This window comes from Equus asinus, chromosome 20 (assembly GCF_041296235.1).
Source record: "Equus asinus isolate D_3611 breed Donkey chromosome 20, EquAss-T2T_v2, whole genome shotgun sequence".
In the NCBI taxonomy this organism is placed as follows: domain Eukaryota; kingdom Metazoa; phylum Chordata; class Mammalia; order Perissodactyla; family Equidae; genus Equus; species Equus asinus.
In genome coordinates, this window is record NC_091809.1 from 75,706,272 (window position 1) to 75,730,015 (window position 23,744).

At 37.9% G+C, this 23,744-nt stretch overlaps 1 protein-coding gene across 3 annotated transcripts in view; it reads right to left on the minus strand.

Moving 5' to 3' along the window:
- Positions 1-143: 143 nt before the first annotated feature.
- Positions 144-23,744, minus strand: part of ANKRD42 (ankyrin repeat domain 42) — a 46,819-nt gene continuing 23,218 nt past the window's right edge. For 2 of the 3 annotated variants that reach the window (XM_070490559.1, XM_070490561.1), the window contains 6 exons: positions 23,170-23,275; positions 18,950-19,125; positions 12,120-12,246; positions 10,173-10,317; positions 3,477-3,559; positions 144-1,584 (listed from right to left, as the gene is read on the minus strand). In XM_070490559.1, coding sequence (XP_070346660.1) covers positions 1,512-1,584; positions 3,477-3,559; positions 10,173-10,317; positions 12,120-12,246; positions 18,950-19,125; positions 23,170-23,275 — 710 coding nt within the window. In that variant the 3' untranslated portion in view covers positions 144-1,511. Of the gene's footprint in view, positions 1,585-3,426; positions 3,560-10,172; positions 10,318-12,119; positions 12,247-18,949; positions 19,126-23,169; positions 23,276-23,744 lie in introns of those variants that run through there. The other variant, XM_070490560.1, reaches the window with a different exon arrangement.

The window sequence follows — 23,744 nt, forward strand, 5'->3', positions numbered from 1 at the left end:
GCTATTGTTGTACAGTTATATATGTATGTCTGTTTCCTATACTAAACTGTGAGTTCCCAGAAGGCCTCTAGGCATATATGAGGTACTTGTTAAATGCCTGTGGAATAAATGATATGAATAGATTGACCTTAATCCAAACTTTTAAATATTTTCAATGTTTTATTACGAGTGTGCTGAGAACATTTCATTTATACTGAGTTTCTGAGAACACGAAACCTTTTGGGCGTTTTCTGTAAGTGGTAAAAAGACTCGAAGAGGATTAGCTACCTTCACCTTGGTTACGGCCATAGACTAGATCCTAACTTGCCCATTCATACTACTTGGTGAAAAGGTAGATGAGGCAAGATTATGTAAGGACTAGTCAAGAGTCAGTAAAAACCCTTCACCATATCTGAAAAACAATTCAAAGCTTATATTGCCTCTTTTGTCAATCTTTAAGAATTTAGATATGTAACACCTTAAGTTTCGAAGTTTTAAATATTTTTAACATAAAGAGAAAAATGAGGCAGTGGAAAGGCCATGGTCACCACCACTGAAATTAGTGATTGTCATTTTGTAGAATACCTACTATTGACTATACAGCAGTGAAGATGCTAAAAATATATATCAACTCACTATTTTTCACAGCAGTCCTCTTAGGCAGGTGGCATTATCCTCATTTTACAGCTGGGGAAACAGGCTAAGTGAAGTAATGTGCCAAGGTCACACAGCAGGTAAGTCACACAGACTTTAACTCCAAATCTCATGCTCTTACTCAACACCCTAATAATCTCCAAGTTGAGTCCTCTACTTCAAGAGATGAACAAACAATCTACTGAGGCATGGGAAAAAACGTAGAATTTCTACTTCTATCTCTTTTTAACATCTTCACTTCTATTTCTGTATTTCATTAACATAATGTGGCATAAGAAATACACATTTGGTTTTTGTCCCCAGTTCCTGGCACAGAACTCCTAAAACTCTTGTAATTTCCTGAGTGATAGGGATGACTAGGAGCTTCTTTTGTTTCCTGGCACAGTCCTAAAAGCCTTGGAATCTCTGGAGTTTGATGAATGTCTTTTGTATGCTGAGATGACTGGTGGCTGAGAGCTCCTACATAGCTTCAGAATGGGGACTGGTTGCCAGAGAGACCAAGGCATGATTCCCCCAACTCCCACTTCTTCCACAGAGGGGCGAGGGAAAGAGAGGAGCTGCAGGTTGAGTTCAGTCACCAGTGGCCAACCCGGTAAACACACAGAGGTGCTAGGAGGGTGGCACACCCAGAGAAGGCATGGAAACTCCATGCACCTCTCATCCCACACCTTGCCCTATGCATCTCTTCCTGAGATGTATTCTTTGTAATCAACTGGTAATAGTAAGTAAAGTATTTTATTGAGTTCTGTGAGTCATTCCAGTGAATTACTGAACTTGAGGAGGGGGTTTAGGAACCTCCAAATACACAGAAATACCAGTGACAACCTGGAACTTGTGAATGGTGTCTGAAGTGGGGGCAGTTTTGTAAGACTGAGCCCTTAACCTGTGGAGTCAGACACTAACCCTGGGTAGTTAGGGTCAGAAGTGAATTGTTGAACACCCAGTTGGTATCTAGAAAAATGAGAATTGGTTGTTAGTGTTGGAAGACACTACATATAACATGACAATAATACATATATGTGATGTAATTAAATATACATTATTTGGGGGTTATATTACAATTTAGATTTAGCTGTTATAATAAAATCCGAAATAATAGTGGCTGAAATAATATAGAAGTTTATTTCTCTCTTACAGTCCAAGCGTAAGCATTCCAGGGCTGGTATGTCAGCTCCATGGGGTCAGAGCCTAGGCTCCTTATCTTAGTGTTCTACTTGGTGTTGCCCTCATTCACAAGGCCCAATGACTCACCACCACATCCACATTCCAGAAGAAGAAAGGGGCAAGAGGTGGGCAAGCCCTTTCCCTTTAGGAGCTTGACCATAAGGTTATACACACCATTTTTGCTCACACTCTATTGGCCACAACTTGGTATCTTAGCTGCAAAGGAGAGCAGCCATAAGCCCAGGTAAATCCTAATACTATGGGAAAAGGGAAGAACAGATATTTGGGGACAACTAGCGAACCTCTGCCACAAGGGTGCATGCTTCTGTTACAACACTCTTCTGGTATTTCCTACGTCACTGGTACAGAGACTAGAGATGTGGCCTTAGAAAACTGAAGCAAGTACAATGAACTATTTCCAGGGTTAAGATTAACTTTAAGGTCACCAGGCTAGAAGGAAAAAGTAAGGCCATGTGTAGTCCCAGAAGGTGAGGGAAATGTTGGATTTGGGAAACTAACAATAAAGACTATAAAGGTTATCAAAAGGATGGGTAAGCCATTTTTTAACACTTGCTTACAGACCCTTGACCAGCCTGAACTGGTCTTAGCAATCAAACGCGCTTACAGCAAACTGGTCCTGATAATACTAGGTCAAAATGGCCTTCAGCATCCATGTAAGGCACATGCCAGAGCCTAGAGGATGGGCAGTCTGCTGTATAGCAAGAAGGCTGCTGCCAGTGAAGCCAAAAGCTAGCAATCAGATCTTCAGGGGGAGGCAGGATCTAGACAACTGACCCAAGAGAGTCACAAATCTTTGCCAGGTCAAGGAGGAGGGGCACGGGGTAGGAAAAGCGAAGGAATTGAAGTCAGAACTGAAATAAAATGCCATGGTTGTTTTTTGGTCAGCAAAGTCAAGGGGGAAAAACAGGAAGAAAGAATAATAAAGCCATGTGCTTTTTATCCTGTCCAATCTACCTCGTCTCTATATTCCTTTCTTATAAAGCTCGGAAGACAGAACAATGATTGAATTCTAAAGCAGATTATTTACACGGATATTCTTAGCAAACACACATTATGTTTTTTCTCTTCTTTTTACAAGCACTGATTTTCATTTTTTTGTAAAACTTTCCGGAGTGAGATATTGGGTTGTTACTTTGAAAGTGTCCTTTTCTAAAACTTACTGGTCTTAGGTTGCATTGTCTCCCAAATCCAGATGCTCTTTAAAAGTCAAGTCATTTGAAAAGTTAAAAAATTTTTAAAAATCTATACTAGTAGTAGTATTCTCTAGAAAGTAAAAGAAACATTATAATTCTCTTATGAAGCCATAAGAGAATTTTTAATAATTTTAATATGTAGAACTTGATTTCTTTTGATTACTAGACTGTAACATATTGTATTTTAAAGTTTATGTGAATATTTTTAAAATTAATTACTCAAATCTAGAGTCTTGACTTGCCTACACAAATATATCAAAAGTATATTGGGAGGAGGAGTACAACTGAGTCATATAATGTTAACAATCCCTTTGGTGTTATGTAACATATTTCTGCCTTCAGAATTGGAGTAATAGCATATCAGAATAATTCTGAGAAGAGTTTACATAGATTTACATTTATATCAATTTAAAAATAAAAGAGAAAAATCAAGCAGGTTTATTTAGTTATTTCACTGATTAGTACCTTCTCACAAAAACTCCCCCGGAAGACATCTTTTTCTTCATTCGCCTCTTCTCTTTGCTTGACTCACAAGAAGAGTCATCTTCCTATACAAAGGAAAAGAGGGTGAAATAAGATTTCTATCCTAGACACGTTTTCATTTTCTACAGTATCTGTTCCAAAAGAAAAAATTTAACCATACTAATTTTGTCAACTCTAGACTAAATATCCTTCAGGGTTTTTTGTGTAAATAAGTTCTTAAATCTGAAGTGCCAGTATATAATACTGTACTGACTCACAAGACGGGAAGGCACTGTGAGAAACCATCCAGTACTATCTCTACTTAAGACACCTCCAAAAGAGAACATCTTATTTCTGCTTCTCTCTTAGACTAACGTTTCATACATATTGCTAAATAAAATGCACAAAGTGTTAGTATGTCATCCTCTGGATTCTTTGCAAGCCTGAGAGTGCTAGAAATCACATTTCCTGGCTCCTCTGTTCCCTCCTCTGTGTTCACACAACATCCCTCTACTGCTCTTCTCTCATTTTCCACTTTGCCCTACCACCTACTGTTTCTGAATATTTCTCATCCATTGTGGCACAGAAGATTCACTTAATAAATGCTATGGGAAGGAGGAAGAGAGGGCTAGAAACACAGTGGATGCTCACTAGATGTTAATCATCTTTGAATAATTCTTCCACTCAAAACTGCCCTGCACCCAGTTAGCCAAGACAGATCTGAAGGCAGGGGCTCCAAGAATAGCACAAAGCATATGTCCATGGAGAGGGCCTACGGCTGGAGTTAGCATTCCCCAGCGTTTTCCTACCCACACCTCTGCTAATGAGGTCAGTCAGCTTAACTCATATTTTAGTGTGTGAACATGTTACTTCCAGTAAGCTGCCATTATCCCAAATACTCCAGAAATAATGGTTAAATACCAAAGCTTCTACTAACACCAAATACGTAACTCATTCTATCAAACCAAGTCTTACTGTACAACTAGTTTAAAAGAAAATATGTGCTTGGTACTCAACAGGCCTCCAGTAGGTGTTCTATGAAAGTTCTAAACTTTCAAATTCCAGAAGTTTCTGCAATTGGGGAATGCTCTTCACCAAGATTACTCATTTTCTCATCATAAATTATAGCCAAAAACATATTTCTCCCCTAACATGTGTTTGCTCCAAAACTCAGGAAAAGAGAACTATAATACTGAGATATTGAATATATGAATCATGGTATTTAGGCATCAAAAGCAATTCTAAGAATAAATGCAGTCTAGTACTATAAAAAAAATTAAACTCCTATGCGAAAATGTATATATTTTAAATATAAACCAGTATTTTTTATTCTGAAAGAATTTATAGGTTTGTTGAAGAGATTAATAATACTACACATAAAACTGTTGACAGAGGTTATATATCTACAAATTACTGCTTGGGTATATGGAATTCTTGTTTTTAAAAAATTCCGTGCAATCTGAGTTCTGGGAAGCATACGAAAATAAAAGGAGATAAATCCCACCTTCTTGATTAGTAGAACAGACTCTTCTTAATAGAGTATCAAAACAATATAACCGAAGAGAGAGACAGAGAGAGAGAGAAAGAAAAAGAGAGATATCACAAACTTCTAGATCTTCCCTAGACTAAACGTTCGTCTTGGATAAGCTCACTTAAGCCCTCGAATTGTTCCAAGGACCATTACAGGTTCATGGACTAGAAGGTCAGAGGACAGAGAGAAACCCAGCAGAGATCATATCAAAGTTCAATCCAGATCCATACTCTTGCAGGCAGAAAACAAGCGTAGGTTCAACAAGGAAGTAGTCATGGAATATTACCAGTTCCAGTTTGGCCATTCTTGATTAGCAAGCATGGCCCAAAGCTTTAGACCAATGACTTCCTAAATGAGTCAGGTTTTGGAGTTCTCTGCTGAAGTTATAGTTCTCTGCTGAAATTATAGTTCCAATCTAGTTTAAATTTCTTAACATTTTTATTTAGGTATACATACCAAAGAGCACAAAGAAAAAAATGTACAGCCTGATGAATTTTTAAAAAGTGAACACACCCAACGTGACCACAACAGAGATCGAGAAATCGAACATTGGTTGTATCCCGGAAGCCTCCATTTGCCTCCTTCTGGGCACTACTGTCTTGATTTACTTTACCTATCTTTGGACTGCTTGGAATCTTACAGTACTCCCCCATATAGTTTCTTTTGCTCAGCATCATGTTTGTGAAATTTATCCACAGTGATGTGTAGAGCAGTAATTCATAGATTATATCAAAATGTATTTACTCTTATTGTTGCTGGGATATTTGGGTTCTTTCTAGTTTGGAGGATATTTATAACAATGCTGATATGAACATTCTTGTACATGTCTTTTGATGCCCCTCTGTGTACATTAAGAGACATGTACTAATTCCACTAGGAATTAATGAGTCCTAGGTATCTACATATAGGTTCAGCTTTAATAGATACTGACAAACAATTTTTCCAAAGTGCTTAAACCAATTTACACTCCCATCGGTGGTGTATAAAAGTTCCAATTGCTCCACATCCTCACCATTTTGTTTTATTTTAATTTTAGCCATTTCATTTTTTTTATTTTAATTTTAGCCATTCTGGTGGTATATACTTGCATCTTGTTTGGTTAATTTACATTTCTGATAACTAATGATTCTGAGTACATTTCCATATGTCTATTGGCCACTTAGATATCTTCTTTTGTGAAGTGCCTGTTCAAACCTTGCCCAGTTTTTTACTGGGTTGTTTGCCTTTTTTATATTGATTTGCATAAGTTCTTTATACATTTTGGTTACAAGGAAGGTATTTTCCTACTCTTTGGCTTGCCTTTTCAATCTGCTAATGTTGTCTTTGATGAACTAAAGTCTTATTTTAATGAAGTCCAATCTATCAATTTTTTCTCTACACCAAGGTCACAAAGATCTCCTACTGTGTTATCTTTTAGAAGCTGTATTACCCTCAACTTCAAACTTAAGACACATCTTGAAATAAATGTTTGAATAAGTGTACAATTGCACAATCAATAACATTATCAAAATTATTATAAATTTCATATTTCAATTTTCATAAGTAAATTAACTCTATTAAAGAGCTATCATTAAATGTTTTTAAAGACCGATTTTTCAAAATAAATTTTTTTATAAGCACAGCGAGCACACAGGAAGGGCACGGGGGTTATAATGGCAGTAAAAAGTGGTGTTAAAAGCCTGGACTTTGGGCTAGACAGTGAGGTTCAAATCACGGCTACCCATCTAACAAGCTGGGTGACTTTACATAAATTCCTTATTTTATCTGAGATTTGGTTCCTTATCCATAAATGAAGATAATAGCACCTACCAGATACAAAGTTCTCAGCACTCAGCCCAACACAGAACAAGTATGCAATAGCTATTGTTGATGATGACGAAGATGTTTATTAAGATACGTTAGATGATCTCATGGACCTTAAATTTTCAATACTCTAGGTAGGGTAAGTGCCCAATTAAACTAGAGTACACAGGATGAGGTGCCCTCAGAGCAGGACAAAGTGCTTGGTGAAAAAAGGAGAGATCATATGTGATCAGGAGGATTAGGAAAGGGTTGACCAACGAGATGGTTCCTGGAGGATTTTGAGAGGCAGAGCTGATAGAGAGCCTTCAAGATACATGGACAAAGGCTGGGTGGTGGGAAAGTGTGGGGCAAGTCCAGAAAAGACAGGCTACATATAGGGGAAGAGAAAAAGAAATAAGGCTGGTGAGGTAGGTTAATGCAGGCTAAGATGAGATAACATGTGAGAAAGCATTATAAAAATAGTTATTATCAAAACCAGTTATTACTACTATCAAAAAACTATTTCATTACATTATATATGTCAAACTATCCTAAGAAACTACACTAAGAATTTTTTTCTAGATAAAAATTATACTTTTGCAGATTCTTTTCCAGGGGTAAAAGTCTTAGGTACAGTTGCATGCAATCATAGGTTCTGACCAGAAGGTGGCAGGAGAAAGGTTTAGTCAGAGCTTCTCGAGAAGAATCTATATAAATGAGCACTGAAGGAAACGTTCATTTTATTTATACTTTATATATTTAGACTCCAAAATAAACTAACCCCTCCTACTCTCAGATGCATAGGGCTCTACACATTTATCCACTGACTATGTTTATTCAACCTGAATATAGAAAATGAAAAGGAAGGAAGGAAAAGGAGAAAAGGATATGAAGAAGGGAGAATATAATACTATGAACACTACTAGACAAAAATACCTCAGGAGTTCTACACAGGATTTCATTTAACATCAGTACAATCTCATGAGGTAAGTGTTATCCTCATTTTAAAGATGATGAGATTGAGACTTAAAAACTTTTGCACACGAGAAAATAAGTAGTGCCAGGGTTGCAGCTGCCATGAAAGGTCAGTGACATTTGCTCATTTACAAAAATTGGGTAATCTAAAGCAGGACTGCAAAGAACGATGGGCCCAGAGTACACGGACCTTGAGTCGGCTCTTGTGAAAGCCTACACGTGGTTGGCAGAGAGCACGGGCTAGGGAGGATGTCCTGTAGAGGATGAAATCAAGACCAACCCTGAGAACAGACTCTTCTGGGCAAGAAAATAATATTTTTAAATAGCTAAGAAACAAAAATTTTCTAAGTAGACAATTTGGAATGACTCAAAAGAAGATGTGCAGCTTGGTGATCCCTGAAAGATCCAGCAGCAGGAGAACAACATACGTTCCTGCCTTTGAGGAGACTGTGGGAGTCGGCAGAGCTCCTGCCACAAGGTGGGGAAGGAATGGATTTGGAGTGTAAGTGGGAGGTTATGAAAGGTGCGTGTCCTCTAGCCAGCATCACAGAGGCTGCACAGATTCGCCTCTCGATACTCAAGTTTCCCTGGGGGCTAAAGGTGGTACAAAATGAGCACTGCAAAAATGAAGAGAATGGATTATTATAATTAATTATATCCCCTGGAAAGTTAAGCACTGGTGAGATACCAAAACCCAGAGAGAGTGTTTGAATTTGTATAAGCTAGAAATATATATGTGTGTTTGTAGATGAGTAGAACGTTGTCTGATATGAGACACATCAAGCCATTAATAGTAGCTCCCTCTGGAGAGTGACACTCGGCACGGGGAGGAACATCTGCCCTGTTTTTAACGTTTTATGACAAGCACATATATTACTTTAATATTCTAAAAGTGGTTATTAAAGAGGCTAATGATTACTTTGTGCAAAATAAAAAAGAGCAAGGATGTTTTCATTAGAGATCAGATTTGAGGTGATACAGGTCTAGAACGCAAGATGACTAAAGAAAAGAATTCTCCTGTGGAAGGAAACTATGAAACGTACCTGAATCCCCACACTGTCACATGAGCTATCCACAGGGCCCCAGCACGGCTGCCCTCACTCAGAAGAGACTGAGAGTCAGCATCTCCCCAGGGCACTTCCAGCATGCTCTCCTCTGAGACCAGATGGCCAGAAATACAACACCGCTGGCGCTTCTTGCTGTCACTTTCACTCTATTTTCTATACTCCACCTGCTTTTCTGTTTTTGTTCTTTTTCTCCGTTTCTCACATCAGTTTCTTTTTAGCTTCCTTCAACATATTTGTCCTTTTTATTTGTCACTCTAAGCATTTTTCTATATTCTAGAGTATATTCTGAATTCTAAGTTCATAATATTCCAGTCAGGAATTATGAAAGAGCTAAGGCTATGGAGTTAAAAGCTAGATACTGAGTACTGATCCCACCATACTAACTGTGTGACTTTATCTTTCTTTTTGTTTTTTGAGGAAGATTAGCCCTGAGCTAACATCTGCTGCCAATCCTCCTCTTTTTGCTGAGGAAGACTGGCCCTGAGCTAACATCCATGTCCATCTTCCTCTACTTTATATGTGGGATGCCTGCCACAGCATGGCTTGCCAAGTGGTGCCATGTCCGCACCCGGGATCTGAACCAGCGAACCCGGGCCGCTGAAGCAGGATGTGCACACTTAACCACTGTGCCACCGGCCCAGCCCCTAGCTGTGTGACTTTAGACAAGTTGCTGAACTTCTCTGAGCCTTAGTTTCCTCATATCTTAAATGAGGGCAGATCAAATGACATACAGTAAGATAACATGTGAAAGAACTTTGTAAAGGTAAAGTGTTACAAATGTTAGTTTTTATTACTCTGTAATCTAAACAAAGGGATGCTATGCCAACTTCCATGCTGGCTCTTTCTACTCTTAAAACTGCTCTTTTGAGGAGCTGAAGCTTTCTTACATGGTTCCATTCAAAGCTCTTTATTTTGGCTATTTGAATGTTAAAATATACATACTCTCTAGCTATCTTAGAATTCTTATTGATTACTCCGCTTATAAAAAAATATTTTTCCCTATATGGTATAATAACAATAATTACTGCACACTTATGAACAGACTGCTATTCTAACCTATATATATATATGGATATATATGTATGTATGTGTGTGAATATATATAGCTATAGTTATATATTTAGTTACGTATATATATTCTCTAATCCATACAATACTCTAGAAAGTACAACTTATTATCTCCAGTTTACAGCTAAGGCAGAGAGAGGTTAAACGATTTGTCCAGGCCAAAAAGGGTTATAGGCAGGATTCAAACCCAAAAAGCCCCAGTCCAAGGCTTGCACTCTTAGCTACTCTTGAATACTACTTCATGAGAAAGATAAATGTGTTAAGAAGGACACCAACCACAGCCACAAAGTTGGGGACCTGAATTTTTTCCAGTGTCTCCCTGAGTTGATCCACCTCTGCTCGATACTCGTCCAGCTGACATTCTAATTTTTCTCTGCATAGTCGTTCATACTCCAGCTGGTCCTGCAGCTCTTTGACAGTCCTATCAAAAAAAAAATTGTTCTCAGTCAACCTCCAGCATCAACTAACAACTATTTTTGGTAATAGTGAAACACATCCATGCACTGTATTTAGGGCCAATAAAACAAAGAAATCATTTATTCAACAAACATGTATTCAGAGTTTACTATGAGTCAGCACTGAGCCAGACACTAGGGATTCAGTAGCAAAGAAAACAAGTCAAATCTGCCCTCGTGGGGCTTACTTTAGTAGTGGAAAAAAACAGACAGTAAACAAATAAGTAAAAATATGGTATATTGGCAGGTGATAAATGGTAAGGAAGAAAAAAGAAAGCAAGAAAGAGTAATATAAAACATTGTCGAGGAAGGGGTTAATACTTCATACACAGTGGCCAGGGAAGGCCTTACTGAGAAGGGGACTTCTGAGCAAAGTCCTAAAGGAAGTAAGAGAAATTATCAAGTAGACATCCAGGGGAAGGGCATTCCAGACAGAGGGAATAGCAAGTGCAAAGGCCCTGAGGCAGAAGTATGCCTGGTGAATTGGAAGAGGCCAATGTGGCTGGAGTAGTTTAAAGTATAAAAAGGGAGAGTAGTAGGTCAGAGAGGTAAAAGAGAGCCAGGACAAATAGGGCCTTATACGTCAGACCAAGGTCCTAGGCTTTTACTCTGAGTGAATGGGAAGACAACAGAGGGTCTGAGCTGAGAAATGGCATGACCTGACTTAGACTTGTTTTGTTTTTTTTTTAACGATGTAAAATTTACTTTGAGTGACATACACAAGTATCAAGTGAACAATTCATTGACTTTTTACTAATGTATAAACCCTTGCATCCTCCACCACTACCAAAATATAGAATATTTCCATCACCTCAGAAGGCTCCCTCATGCTCTTCCCAGGCAATCCTCACTTCCCATAGGCAGTGAATATCTGATAATTCTGATATATCTATCATGGTAGATTAGTTTTGCCTATGCTTGTAAATGAAATTGTACACTACACACATTTGTGTGCCTGGCTTCTTTCAGTCAACAGTATGTGAGATTTATCTGACTTAGGTTTTAACATGATTACTCTAGATGCTGTGACTTGAACCAAGGTTTTTTTGTTTCTTTGGTTTTTGCCTTACGGCTGGATGGTGAAGGAAAGAGCATGCCCAAGGCACGTTGGGTTGGATGTCAGGCCCCAAGGAGGACAATCTAAGAGTATACAGTAGTAACTCTGGTATGAAAGTGAGTAGGATTAAGACTGGGGCTAAGGAAAAAGAATGTCAATTGTGGAAGCCTAAAATTCAGCAAATAAGAAGGGAAAATCATCCCTAGGACGGAGGAATACAACTATGTTTTGTTGTATTGTGAGTCTGATCTAACTAATAGATAACAACAATATCAAAAGGACATCCTTCAAACCAATACTTACCCAGTTTTTCTTTACAATTAGATCTAAGGTCAAGAGTTTGTACCCCAAAGACTTGTATTGGTTAAAAAGCTCAAAGTAGCTGTAGTCTCAAAAAAGTCTTAACTCCTTATAAAGTTTCAGTTTCGGAAGAAGAAAAAAGTTCCGGAGATTGTGCAAAAATGTAATGTACTCAACACCACTCAATTGTACACTTAAAAATGATTAAGATGATATATTTTATGTTATGTGGATTTTTACAACAATTAAAAAAAATCTTAAATCTTCTCCATCCTGGGGCTTAGGAGGAAAACAGAATGTAATCTTATACCCTTTGGTGGGGATGAAAAAACAATTTGTTGGTCAACAAACTCTGATGTGGCATTTAGAGAGCTAACTAAAAATAAACCATTAAAGTTTTGAGGACGTTACCTTTCAGACTTGAGCCGTTCTTTCTTCTGCTTTAGATCTTCTTCTGTTATCCCTCCCAAGTGTTTATAGTTGCTCTCAGCAATTTCCAGAAGGTGTCTCAATTCTACTATTTTCTTATAAGCTCTCACTGCAAGACAGAGTTGAATAGGAACCTAGTTTAGATAGATAACAGTTCATGTGCTCACAGGATGCTGGTCCTGGAGCATCTTCTTCCTCTAGAGCCAGTGTCTGTGTGGTTTGGGGAGGGGGATGGTGGGAGGGTGGCACACACATAGAAGAATAAATATCAGTAACAGAATATTACAATGAACAAGCAATGAAATATGAAAGTGGAGGATTCTTTTCCTGATACTGGAGGATATATCAAATTTTTATGACTATTAATACTATGAACAAGAAGGCTTAAAGAAGACTAGCAATGTTTTAGGACTAGTGGTATATGAGAGGACCATGCATAATCTACAGTAGGTCAGAAAATTAGACAAAGAGAAATATGCTTGATTCATTTAAAATAAACCAGAACTAATCCAGCCCCCAAATTTAAGATCAGTCACGTGTAATATCTATGCAAGAGGATACTGAGAGAAGGAAATGTGTTGACAGCTGCTTTCAGCTATTCTCTAACTATCAAAACTGATTTTTTTATCCTTTGTGGAGGTTCTCAACCGGGAGCAACTTTCTCCCCAACAGGACATTTGGCAACATCTGGAGACATTTTTGCTTGTCACAACTTGGTGGGTGAGGGGAACAGGCTATTGGCATCTAGTGGGTGGAGGCTTGGGATGCTACTTAACATCCTAAAATGCACAGGAGAACCCCCTTGACAAATAAGTATCTGGCCCAAAATGGCAATGTACAGAAGTTGAGAAACCCTGCCTTTCAGGATCAGGTTAGCAAATCACAGCCTCTTCTCTAACACTTACACTTACCTCACACGTACATTTAACACTTACACTTCTAACACTTACCACACGGATTTATCTCTCAATAGGTTAGAGCTGCAGGTTCAAAACTGCATATATCAGAATCAACTGAGGTGCTTTTTGAAAATGCACATGTTTGAGCCCCACACCAAACCAACAAATGCAGGTGTCGGTACTCAGTAAAAGCTCCTCAGACAATTCTGACGGGCAGACAGGTTTGGGAACCACTGTAACTACTAGCAAGCAACTAGAGGGGATCTTAAAAATGTTACATAAGAAAATATCAAAAGAACTATCGCTATTTAGCTTAAATAACAATTTCTTTAATATCTGAAGGCTATATTTTGAAAGAGATGTTCCACGGGGTCATCAGAGGTAAGAACTAGGATGGGGATTAACTCCAGGAAGTGAGATTTTAACTCAACAAAGGAGAAACTTTCAACAAAAGCAATAAGAGCTATCATCTATTTGTGGAGTATCTATGAGGTTCAAGACCCTACTCTAAGGACCTTGCACATTTTAATCCTCACAAGAACACTGTCAAAAGATGGTAATGGGCCTCCTGGGCAATCGTGAGTGCCTTGTCACTGAAGGTGACTGAGTGGATGCTGGACAACATGTGACAGGAATGTCAAGCCAGGAGTCAAATCTCAAATGGTTATAGGGTTCTATGATGCCGTGACCCTGAACATAATTCACTAAAGAATGCTCATCCAGGAAGTCTGGAATGACAAGAACCAACCAGTCCCCTTTAGGTGCTCTGGCAAAATCTAGTGTCCCAAGAAGAGGTTGTCTAGTCCTCTGGTTTCGCCCTGGAATAAAATTAAATAGTGATAAGAACATAGCATGTGACCTCATATATAGTAACTCCACTAGCAGCAAGCACCCGAGCTGGGCACCAGAGAGCCTCAGTGTACGGCAAGGGTGTAAGGGCGCATTTGTAGCTAACACACTACGGCAGGAAACTGTTCTAGTCACGTTCTCAATCTTTCCTGAAATATCTTTTAAAAACTTTGAGATTCACTGACATGATCCCCTCACAAATAACTCTTACTCAATTTCAGAAGAAACTCAAATTCTACAAACTCACTGCTGATGTTCTGCAGTTCTAGGTCCCTGCTAATTCTCAGTGCAAACAACAAAAAGAAATCTAAGCACAAACAGCAAAATAAAAAGTAGATAAAGTGGACTTTGTCAAATTTGCACTGCAAAGTACATCATCAAAAAAGTTAAGAAACAACCCACAGAATAGGAGAAAATATCTGCGGCGAAAATATCTGCAAATCATATCTGATAAGGAACTTACATCTGGAAGTACTCTTACAACTCAATAATAAAAAGATAAACAACTCAGTTGAAAAATAGGCAAAGGATGTGAATAGACATCTCTTCAAAGAAGATACACTAGTGGTCAATGAGCACATGAAAAGATATTCAACATCATTAATCTTTAGGGAAATGCCAATCAAAACTACAATGAGATACCACTTTGCACTCACTACAATAACTATAATCCATAAAACAAACAATAACAAGTATTGGCAAGGATGTGGAGAAACTGGAACCCTCATACATTGTCAGTGTGTATGTAAAATGGTGCAGTCACTTTGAAAAACAGTTTAGCAGTTCCTCAGAATGTTAAATATAGAGTTACCAGATGACCCAGTAATTCTAGCACCTAGCTATATACCCCAGAGAAATGAAAATATATCTCTACATGAAAACATGTACACGAATGTTCTTAGCAGGATTATTCATAATAGCCAAAATGTGGATACAACTCAAGTGTCCATCAACTGATGAATGGATATACAAAATGTGGTATACCCACACAAGAATATTATTTGGCAATAAAAAGGAATGAAGTACTGATCCATGTTACAAATGTGCATGAACCTTTGTGCTAAGTGAAAGAAGCCAGTCACAAAAGACCACATATGGTATCATTCCGTTCATATGAAATGCCTACAATAGGCAAATCTATAGAGACAGAAAGCAGCTTAACAGTTGCCTAGAGATGGGGTTTGGGGGGAACGGAGAAGAGGGTAGGAGTAATGGAGAGTGACTACTAACGGACGTGAGGTTTCTTTTTGGGGTGATGGAAATGTTATAAAATTTATTGTGGTAATGGTTGCACAAATCTGTGAATATACTAAAAACCATTAAATTGTATCTTAAACTGAATGGTATGTGAATTACATCTCAATAAAGTTATTTAAAATAAAGATGACCAAAAATTCTGAAGGGATCATTAACTCTGACCTCAGTGTAGGGTGACTGAGATGGGCTGTTTATCCGGAGCCCCTGTGTCAGCATCTTCAGGTCTTCCCTTGGCTGCACTCACCAGAAAAGAGGGCTCCACTCTCCCCTGGAGAGTGAGGTTCTCCCTGATAATGTTCTGGGATCTCTTTTAAAACTTTGATTTAAAAATCTAGACACAAATTAGAAATTTTCCTTAGAGAATATAGTTTTGGTACAACTAGTTCTTTCTGCCAGAATAACTGAAAATACTTTCCAGAGATCAAGAGGAAGGGAACTGACATTTACTGAGCTTCTACCACAGGCAAGGCACTTCCCATTCTCTAGTGGATTAATTTAATCTTTACAACAATTCTGTAAGAGTGACATTATGTTAATATTCTCATTTTTATAGATGAGAAAACTGGGGCTCAGAGAGTAACACAGCTAGAAAGTGGTAAAGCCCCGAAGCCAGAATCCAATGCCCAAGCTCTACTCAACTTTCCTACAGCTGCCTTTGTTTTGGTGAGTCTCAGCCAAACAGATCCTTCTCACCTTTCTTCTATGAAAGAGCTCCACTGAAATAGTTCTTCTCACCCATAAGTACAAACCATGGCTCTCTGACCATCAATAATTATAACACTGAGATAAGTGTTATATAAGTCATGTAAGTCACTGTCCTGCGAGCTCCTAGATATCCATTTGCTTCAACCTAATCACATATCCCCTTGAGAGGAAGAAACATTCCCACTTTTACTCACTAATTGGGAGTAATGTTTAACCATTTGTTCATAACTCAATGAGTTATGAGTTATGATGAGTTATGAATAATGGTTAAACAAATGGTTAATGAGTTCATAACTCAATGTTTGTATCTCCTCAAAATCCATATGTTGAAGCCCTAACCCTCAAAGTGAGGGTATTTGGAGATGGAGCCCTTGGAAGGTAATTAGGGTTATATTACGTCACGAGGGTGGAGCCCTGGTCCAATGGGATCAGTACCCTTATGAGAAGAGACGCCAGAGAACTCGCTCACTCTCTCTCCCCGGTGTGAGGATGCAGCAAGAAGACAGCCGTCTCCAAGCCAGAAAGAGAGTCCTTCCTAGAAACAGACCCTGCCAGACCTTGATCTGGGACTTCCAGCCTCCAAAACTGTGAAAAAATAAATTTCTGTTGTTTAAGCCACCAACCCAGTCAATGATATTTAATCACAGCAACCTGAACACAGTAAGACACCATTTAATGAGATAAGATTGTCATTCAGTTGGTAATCACAAAAATTAAATCTTTGGCATATATGTCTCCATAATGCAATTAGTATGAAAGAAAAAATGAAATTACAAAACTATTTTAGGAAATCCCACTAACAAATATGGTAGATTATTAATCTTGCCATTGTGGGAATCAATGAACAGAGAATCAAGACTTTCATAGCTTTAAAAAATAAAAAATCAGACCAGTTTAGGAAACAAGCAAATATGCAGAAATAATTTGTCTGTTCACCAATGTAACGCTAGCACCTGGAACAGCGCCTGACACATAACAGGTACTCTATAAACATATGTTGAATGATGGGAGAGAAAAAAGAATTGATAACACACAATTTCAGTCACTTCTTTTAGTACTATATTGAGCAGGTTCAGAACACTTTCCGAATTCCAGAAAGCAAGACTATTTCTGATGCACTGTTACAGCCCTTAGCCTAGGGCCACGCACACAGTATAATTCAAATATATGTTAGACAAATAGAATGCCTTCCTTATCTGTTTTGTCTATCTAAGTCCTGGCTGCCCTTCAAGGTAAAGTCCAAATTCCACTTCTGAAAAGCCTTTCCTGCTACTCTGTCCTTTGTGAACAGTCCTTTTAAACTTACTACCTAGTAGCCTAGCCAAGAATCTAAGAGTCATACTTGATTACTCTCATTCTCTAATACCTTATATCCAATCTATCAGCATATCCTTCGAAATACACCCAAATCTGACTATTTCTCACCATGCCCATCATCTCCACCTAGTACAAGCCATCATCGACTCTCTCCTGAACAGCCCCCTAACTGATCTCCTTTCTTCTACTTTTACCCTGTGAAGGGTAGTGGGCTTTCCATAACACTGTAAATTCAGAGGCAAAACCAGTCAAGGCCAACTGGATCCTGATTTGGCTTTCTCCCTCATCATGGTCTTACTAATGCAGAGTTTGGTTCAAGAATCAAGAAAGCCTGATATATAAATATTACCTTAAATGGAAATACATAGATTGCTTATGTAAGCTCTTCTGGAATGACAATGGAAGGCTTAAGTATAAAAAGGCCGAAATAAAACAAGAATGGAGCTGTCCAGCATCACTGGTAGTTACAGGCCCATATCAGGGACTCTAGGAGCACAGGAAATCTGAGCAGACATTCTGCATCTGCTCTTGTAAAATTCTAATTTAATATCCTTGGCAAATTTAAATTACATCAGAAACTTCATCTAACCTTATATTGGCAGGTGAGTATGTTCTCTTCCCACCTACTCATAATCCACTTGAAACACTATGCTCCCCCTCACCTCCCAGTCTATTCTTCACCCAACAGCTAGAGTGATATTCTCCTTAAACATAAATCAGATCACATCATTCCGCACCTCAAAACCTTCCAACAGCTTAAAATATAAATCTATAATCTTTATTAGAACCTATATGATCTGATTGGACCCCTGCTTACCTCTCCACCTATCTGTCACCACTTCCTTGGTGATTCTACTCCAGCCACACTGATCAAGCTCAATTCCACCTCATGGCCTTTACACAGACTGCTCCCTCTGCTTGGAACGTTCTTCCAAGATCCTCATATGGCTCCTTCTCATCTTTTAGGTCTCTTCTCAAATGTCACTTTCTGATACAGGCCTCCTCTAACGGTTGTCTTATCTACTGCACCACCCTACTTTATTTTCTTTACCTATTTTCTTATTAACTATTTGTCACCCTCCCCCAACCACTCCCACCACTAGAATGTAAGTTCCTGGTGGCAGGGCGAGGACTTTGCATTTTTCACTGTTTCTCCAATATCTACAACAGTGTCTGGCACATAGTAGATAGTCATTAAATATTTGTTGCTATTATTATCTGTAAAAATCATTTGCCATGGAAATTCTTGAGATGTCTCTTTCCCTGTTTCCTATGCTCCACTTCAATATTTTTTCCTCTTGTATAACTTTTCCCTCCTTGAGAGACAGACATCATGTCTTACATTCTTTATATGGTCAATAACCTCTAGTACAAACATTTGTAGGGGGCTGGCCCCATTGCTCAGTGGTTAGGTTCACGTGTTCTGCTTCTGAGGCCCAGGGTTTCACAAGTTTGGATCCTGGGTGTGGACATGGCACTGTTCATCAAGCCATGCTAAGGCAGCACCCCACATAGCAGATCAAGAAGGACCTACGACTAGAATATACAACTAGGTTCTGGGGGGCTTTGGAGAGAAGGAGAAGAAGAAAAAAGACTGGCAACAGATGTTAGCTCAGGTGCCAATCTTAAAAAAAAAAAATCTGTACTAGTTCTGATCCCCCAAAAAACAACAAAGTATTTTACTTTGTAGATAGTATCTGTCTTTAGAATAATTTCCAAAGTTGTGGTAAAAACTGGCTGTGGTATTTCTTAAAGGATAAATCATGACAGAGGTGGCACACTTACTTCTGGCATCTGTTTTATCAGACTCAGTGAGACATAAATCATCCTTGGCATCAGTGCTTCCCTCAACACCATGTCTTATAAAAAACTTCAAATCATTTTCATCAATTTCATTCTCATCATCAATATCATACTTCTGTAGGCCCTCTAATAGCTTTACTGCTGCTAAATGGGCAAACCTGTAGGAAAGAATCAATAATTAACAAGATCCACAATCCTCTTCATATTGAAACTGCAGTTTGAACTTAATTTAGGGAATTATACTCTGTCTATTATGCTATCAAGCCACCCACCAGTAAAGGAGCAAAACTGTATCTGAAGGTCAGTGACAATGCAACGTATATGCAGCGATGTGGGAAACTCAAACAGTTCCTGGACAGTCAGGACAAGCAGTCATGTTATAAAGACTAATTTCATAATTTTTATTGGCAAAAATCCAACTGGGGGGCTAGCCCAGTGGCACAGTGGTTAAGTTTGTACATTCTACTTCAGCAGTCCAGGTTTCACAAGTTCAGATCCCAGGAGCAGACCTATACACCATTCATCAAGTCATGCTGAGGCAGCATCCCACACACAAAATAGAGGAAAACTGGCACAGATGTTAGCTCAGTGACAAGTTTCCTCACCAAAAAAAAAAAAGAAAGAAAAAAAAATCCAACTGGGAGAGGAGACCCAATATCAAAAGAATATTTGGGGCCCCCAAACAGAGCTGCTTAAATGAATAGAAAACCCAAAAACACCCTACTTGATTACTTGTGTTTAGTACCCTTTTTTGATGGTTTAATTTAGATTGTAAAGTTGGTTCTAGTTCCAGTTTTAGGGATAATTATAGCTACAGCCCTCTTAATCTGCATCCTTCCTCAGCCCGATGCACTTGGCATGGCTTTCAAATCTAATGGAAAAATAATGACTTTTTCATCCGCATTTTCTATTTTCTTTGCTCTTTCCCACATCTCTGTGAAGCTTCCAGTAATATACTCTTGGTTTGGAGTTGTACTGATTGTGATTGCATGTAACCTGCACATTTTTTCCATAGTTTCACTAAGTGAAATGTTTAATGCTTTCTATTAGGACATGGAGAATTACTCATTAAACACAAAAACCTCAAATCCTGTTTTTTTTTCATATACTTACATAACCACACACACATGCACACATATATCCTTACCTTTCACCAGGTACTGCAAATCATTAAAGATATAGTAATAAACATATGTAGGAAGTTATAAGGTTAATAGAATTCATTGCCCCTATTACTAGGTTGTAATTTAACAGCTATCATTTACTGAGGATTTGCTTTATGCCAGATTCAAGGTTATTTCTGTAGCACCACACTCATACCAAGCATTTTGATGCTTGAATGACAAAGAAATGTGGGCGAGAAGTTACGAATAGTTCCAGATAAACTTATAGTACTAAATCATCCATGTGATACTGCTACAAAGTTAGACAAATCAATGGACAAAATACAGAGTCCAGAAATAAGCCTACACATATATGGACAATTGACTTGGACAAAGACACAAAGGCAATACAGTGGAGAAACAACAGCCTCTTGAACAAACAGTGCTAAGCCAACTGAATACAAACATGCAAAAAGAAAAGAATTGGATGCGTACCTCATACCATATACAAAAAATTAACTCAAAATGGATCATAGACCTCAATGTAAAACCTAAAACTATACAACATCTAAAATAAAACATAGAAGAAAATCTTTGTGACTTGGTATTAATCAAAGACTTCTTAGCTATGATACCAAAAGCATAATCCATAAAAGAATAAATTGATACTTTTGCTCTACAAAGACATTGTTAAGAGAACAAAAAAACAAGCCACTACTGGGAGAAAAATCTTTGCAAACACAAATCTGAGAAAGAACTAGCACCCAGAATATATAAAGAGCTCTTAAAACTCAACAATAAGAAAACAACCCAATTTTAAAAAGTGGACAAAAGATCTGAACAGTCACTTCACCAAAGGAAAATATACAAATGGCAAATATGTATACGAAAAGAGGCTCAAAATCATTTTTCATTAAGAAAATGCAAATTAAAACCACAATAAGATACCACTACATATCTATCAGAATTGCTAAAATTTAAAAAAAAACTGACAATATCAAATGCTGACAAAATAAAGAGCAACAGAAACTCTCATCCATTGCTTGTGGGAATGCAAATTGGTACAGTCATTTTGGAAGTCACTTCAGCAGTTTCTTAGAAAAGTTAAATATAGCCTTAGCATATGACCCAGGAATCCTACTCTTGAGTATTTACCCAAGAGAAATGAAAACTTATCTTCACACAAAAACTTATACATGAATGTTTACAGCAGCTTTATTCATAATCACCAAAAAATGGATACAATCAAAATGTCCTTCAACAGGTTAACGGATAATCAAACTGTGGAATACTATGGAATTCTACATCCAAAGGACTACCACTCAGCAATAAGAAAGAAATGAACCACTAATACACATGAATGAGTCTCAAAATAATTATGCTGAGTGAAAGAAGCCAGATATATAAAAGCACATACTGTATGATTCCATTTATATAAAACTCTAGAAAATGCAAATTAATCTACAGTGACAGAAAGCAGATCAGTGTTTGCTTGGGGAAGGGGGAATGGGGAGCAGTGGTAGGGACAGAGATTATAACAGGGCACAAAAAAACTTTTGGGATGATGGATATGTTCACTATCTTGATTGTGGTGATGGTTTCACAGGTATATACATATATCAGAATTCATCAGTTTGTACTATATAAATATGTGTACATAATTTATAGTATGCATATTATACCTTGATAAAGCTGTTTTAAAAAATAAAAATGGGGCCAGCCCAGTGGCGTAGTGGTTAAGTTTGCACATTCTACTTCAGCAGTCAGGGTTTCGCAAGTTCAGATCCCAGGAGCAGACCTACATGCCATTCATCAAGCCATGCTTTGGCAGCATCCCACATACAAAATAGAGGAAGACTGACATAGATGTTAGCTCAGGGACAATCTTCCTCAAGCAAAAAGAGGAAGACTGGCAACAGATATTAGCTCAAGGACAATCTTCCTCAACAAAAAAAATAATATAAAAAATAAATAAATAAAAACTAAAAAGTGGGCCTGAGTTGACAAAGATCGTAGGTATGCAGTACAACAAAACCACACTCCAAAGCTTCAAAGAAATTCCACAGACAAAATTCTAAGGAATATGAACTCACAAACAAAAATTGTATGACAATTTAATGAACGATTAGGTCCTTGCATCCTGTCAAGCCTCAGCTGCAACTTTTAGCCCACACTCCTACTTTAAGATTCAAGCAGTTCTGAACCACATGCAGTTCCTCAAATACACAAGATGTTATCTTACAACTCTTCCTCCTTCAAGTGTCAGGGTGAATGATGTCTCATCAAAAAAAAATAAAAGTTTTCCCTGACCTCTATATAAATTCTGTCTCCCTAAGCTTCTTTTATATCTCTCACCATCATCTGAATTAATGCTTCTCCTCTGTAACTTTCAAATAGGAAGACTTGGGCACTTTTTACTGTACTTTATACATAACATGTAATGTGATATAATGATTATAATTAATAATTATGTTTGCACATATGTCTCTCCACAAGACTGTAAGCTCCTCGAAGGCAAGGACTGTGTTTTTTCATCTTTGTAATCTTGATACTAACCATAGCACTTGGAACATGGTAAGTATATAGGAAGTTGAATGAAAAAACAGCCAGAAGAACAATGGATTCCTCGAGGACCTGACTTGAATGAGCTGGAGGTGTTTGATAACAGGTGTTACATTTAATTCAAATATAAATATCAAAATCTGTTTCAAAACCCATATGACTCCTTTTGATTACTCCTTTTTTTCACACAATATTTCTCAACAGGTACTGGCATTTATGGGGACAATTCATTGTGCACCACTGTTCTGAGCACTGTAGGAAATTTTGCATTCCTGGACCTGACCTTACTAGATATTAGTGATGGTCTCCAGTCATTTCCAAATGTCCCTCCCCACCAGGAAAGGAGACAATACTACCTCCCAGTTGAGAATCACTGCTTTAGAGAGAAGAGCTGATATACTGTCAAATGTCAATTCAGCTTGAAAATTGTCATTGCATCAGCATATAATTCCATTAAATCTTCAGAGATTTCTGAGTATAAGAGAGTATATGCAAAACTTCAAAAACAAAACAAAGGAGCAAAGCAGACCGGGATACCTCTTAGCCACATCACTAGGTTTCTCCCCTGCTTTGTTGGTAATATTACTGTCTGCTCCCATTTTAATTATCCACTGCAAACACTCTATGTGGCCTTGTCCAGCAGCTGTAAAAAATAATAATAATAATCAGAAAATACACAAAAAAGTTATTGTTATTACTAACAATTTTCTAAAATTTTGGACAGTACCATTAGAGTAATTTCATAAGTATTGATCCTAGGAATAACCAACAAATGTAGGTTGGGCAGATGTTATTTTTCCTATTTCATTTATTCACTCATTAGACAAACAATTAATCAAATATCTACTGTGCTCGGCCCCTATACAGAAAACTTTCTATACAAATATAAAAGTTGAAGTTCAAAAGGGTTATTTAACATCACACAGCTAGTAAGTAAGAGATTTGAAACTAGAGTCTAGGTTTTTCTAATCCTCATCCAGTGCTCATCTGTCTACAGCTCCTAACCAATCTTGTATCAGACCAGAATGTGAGCACAATCCAGCCATAGGGAACCACACCAACTTCGAAAATCATTCACCATCTTATAGGTTATTCCTGTGACCCTCAGAACT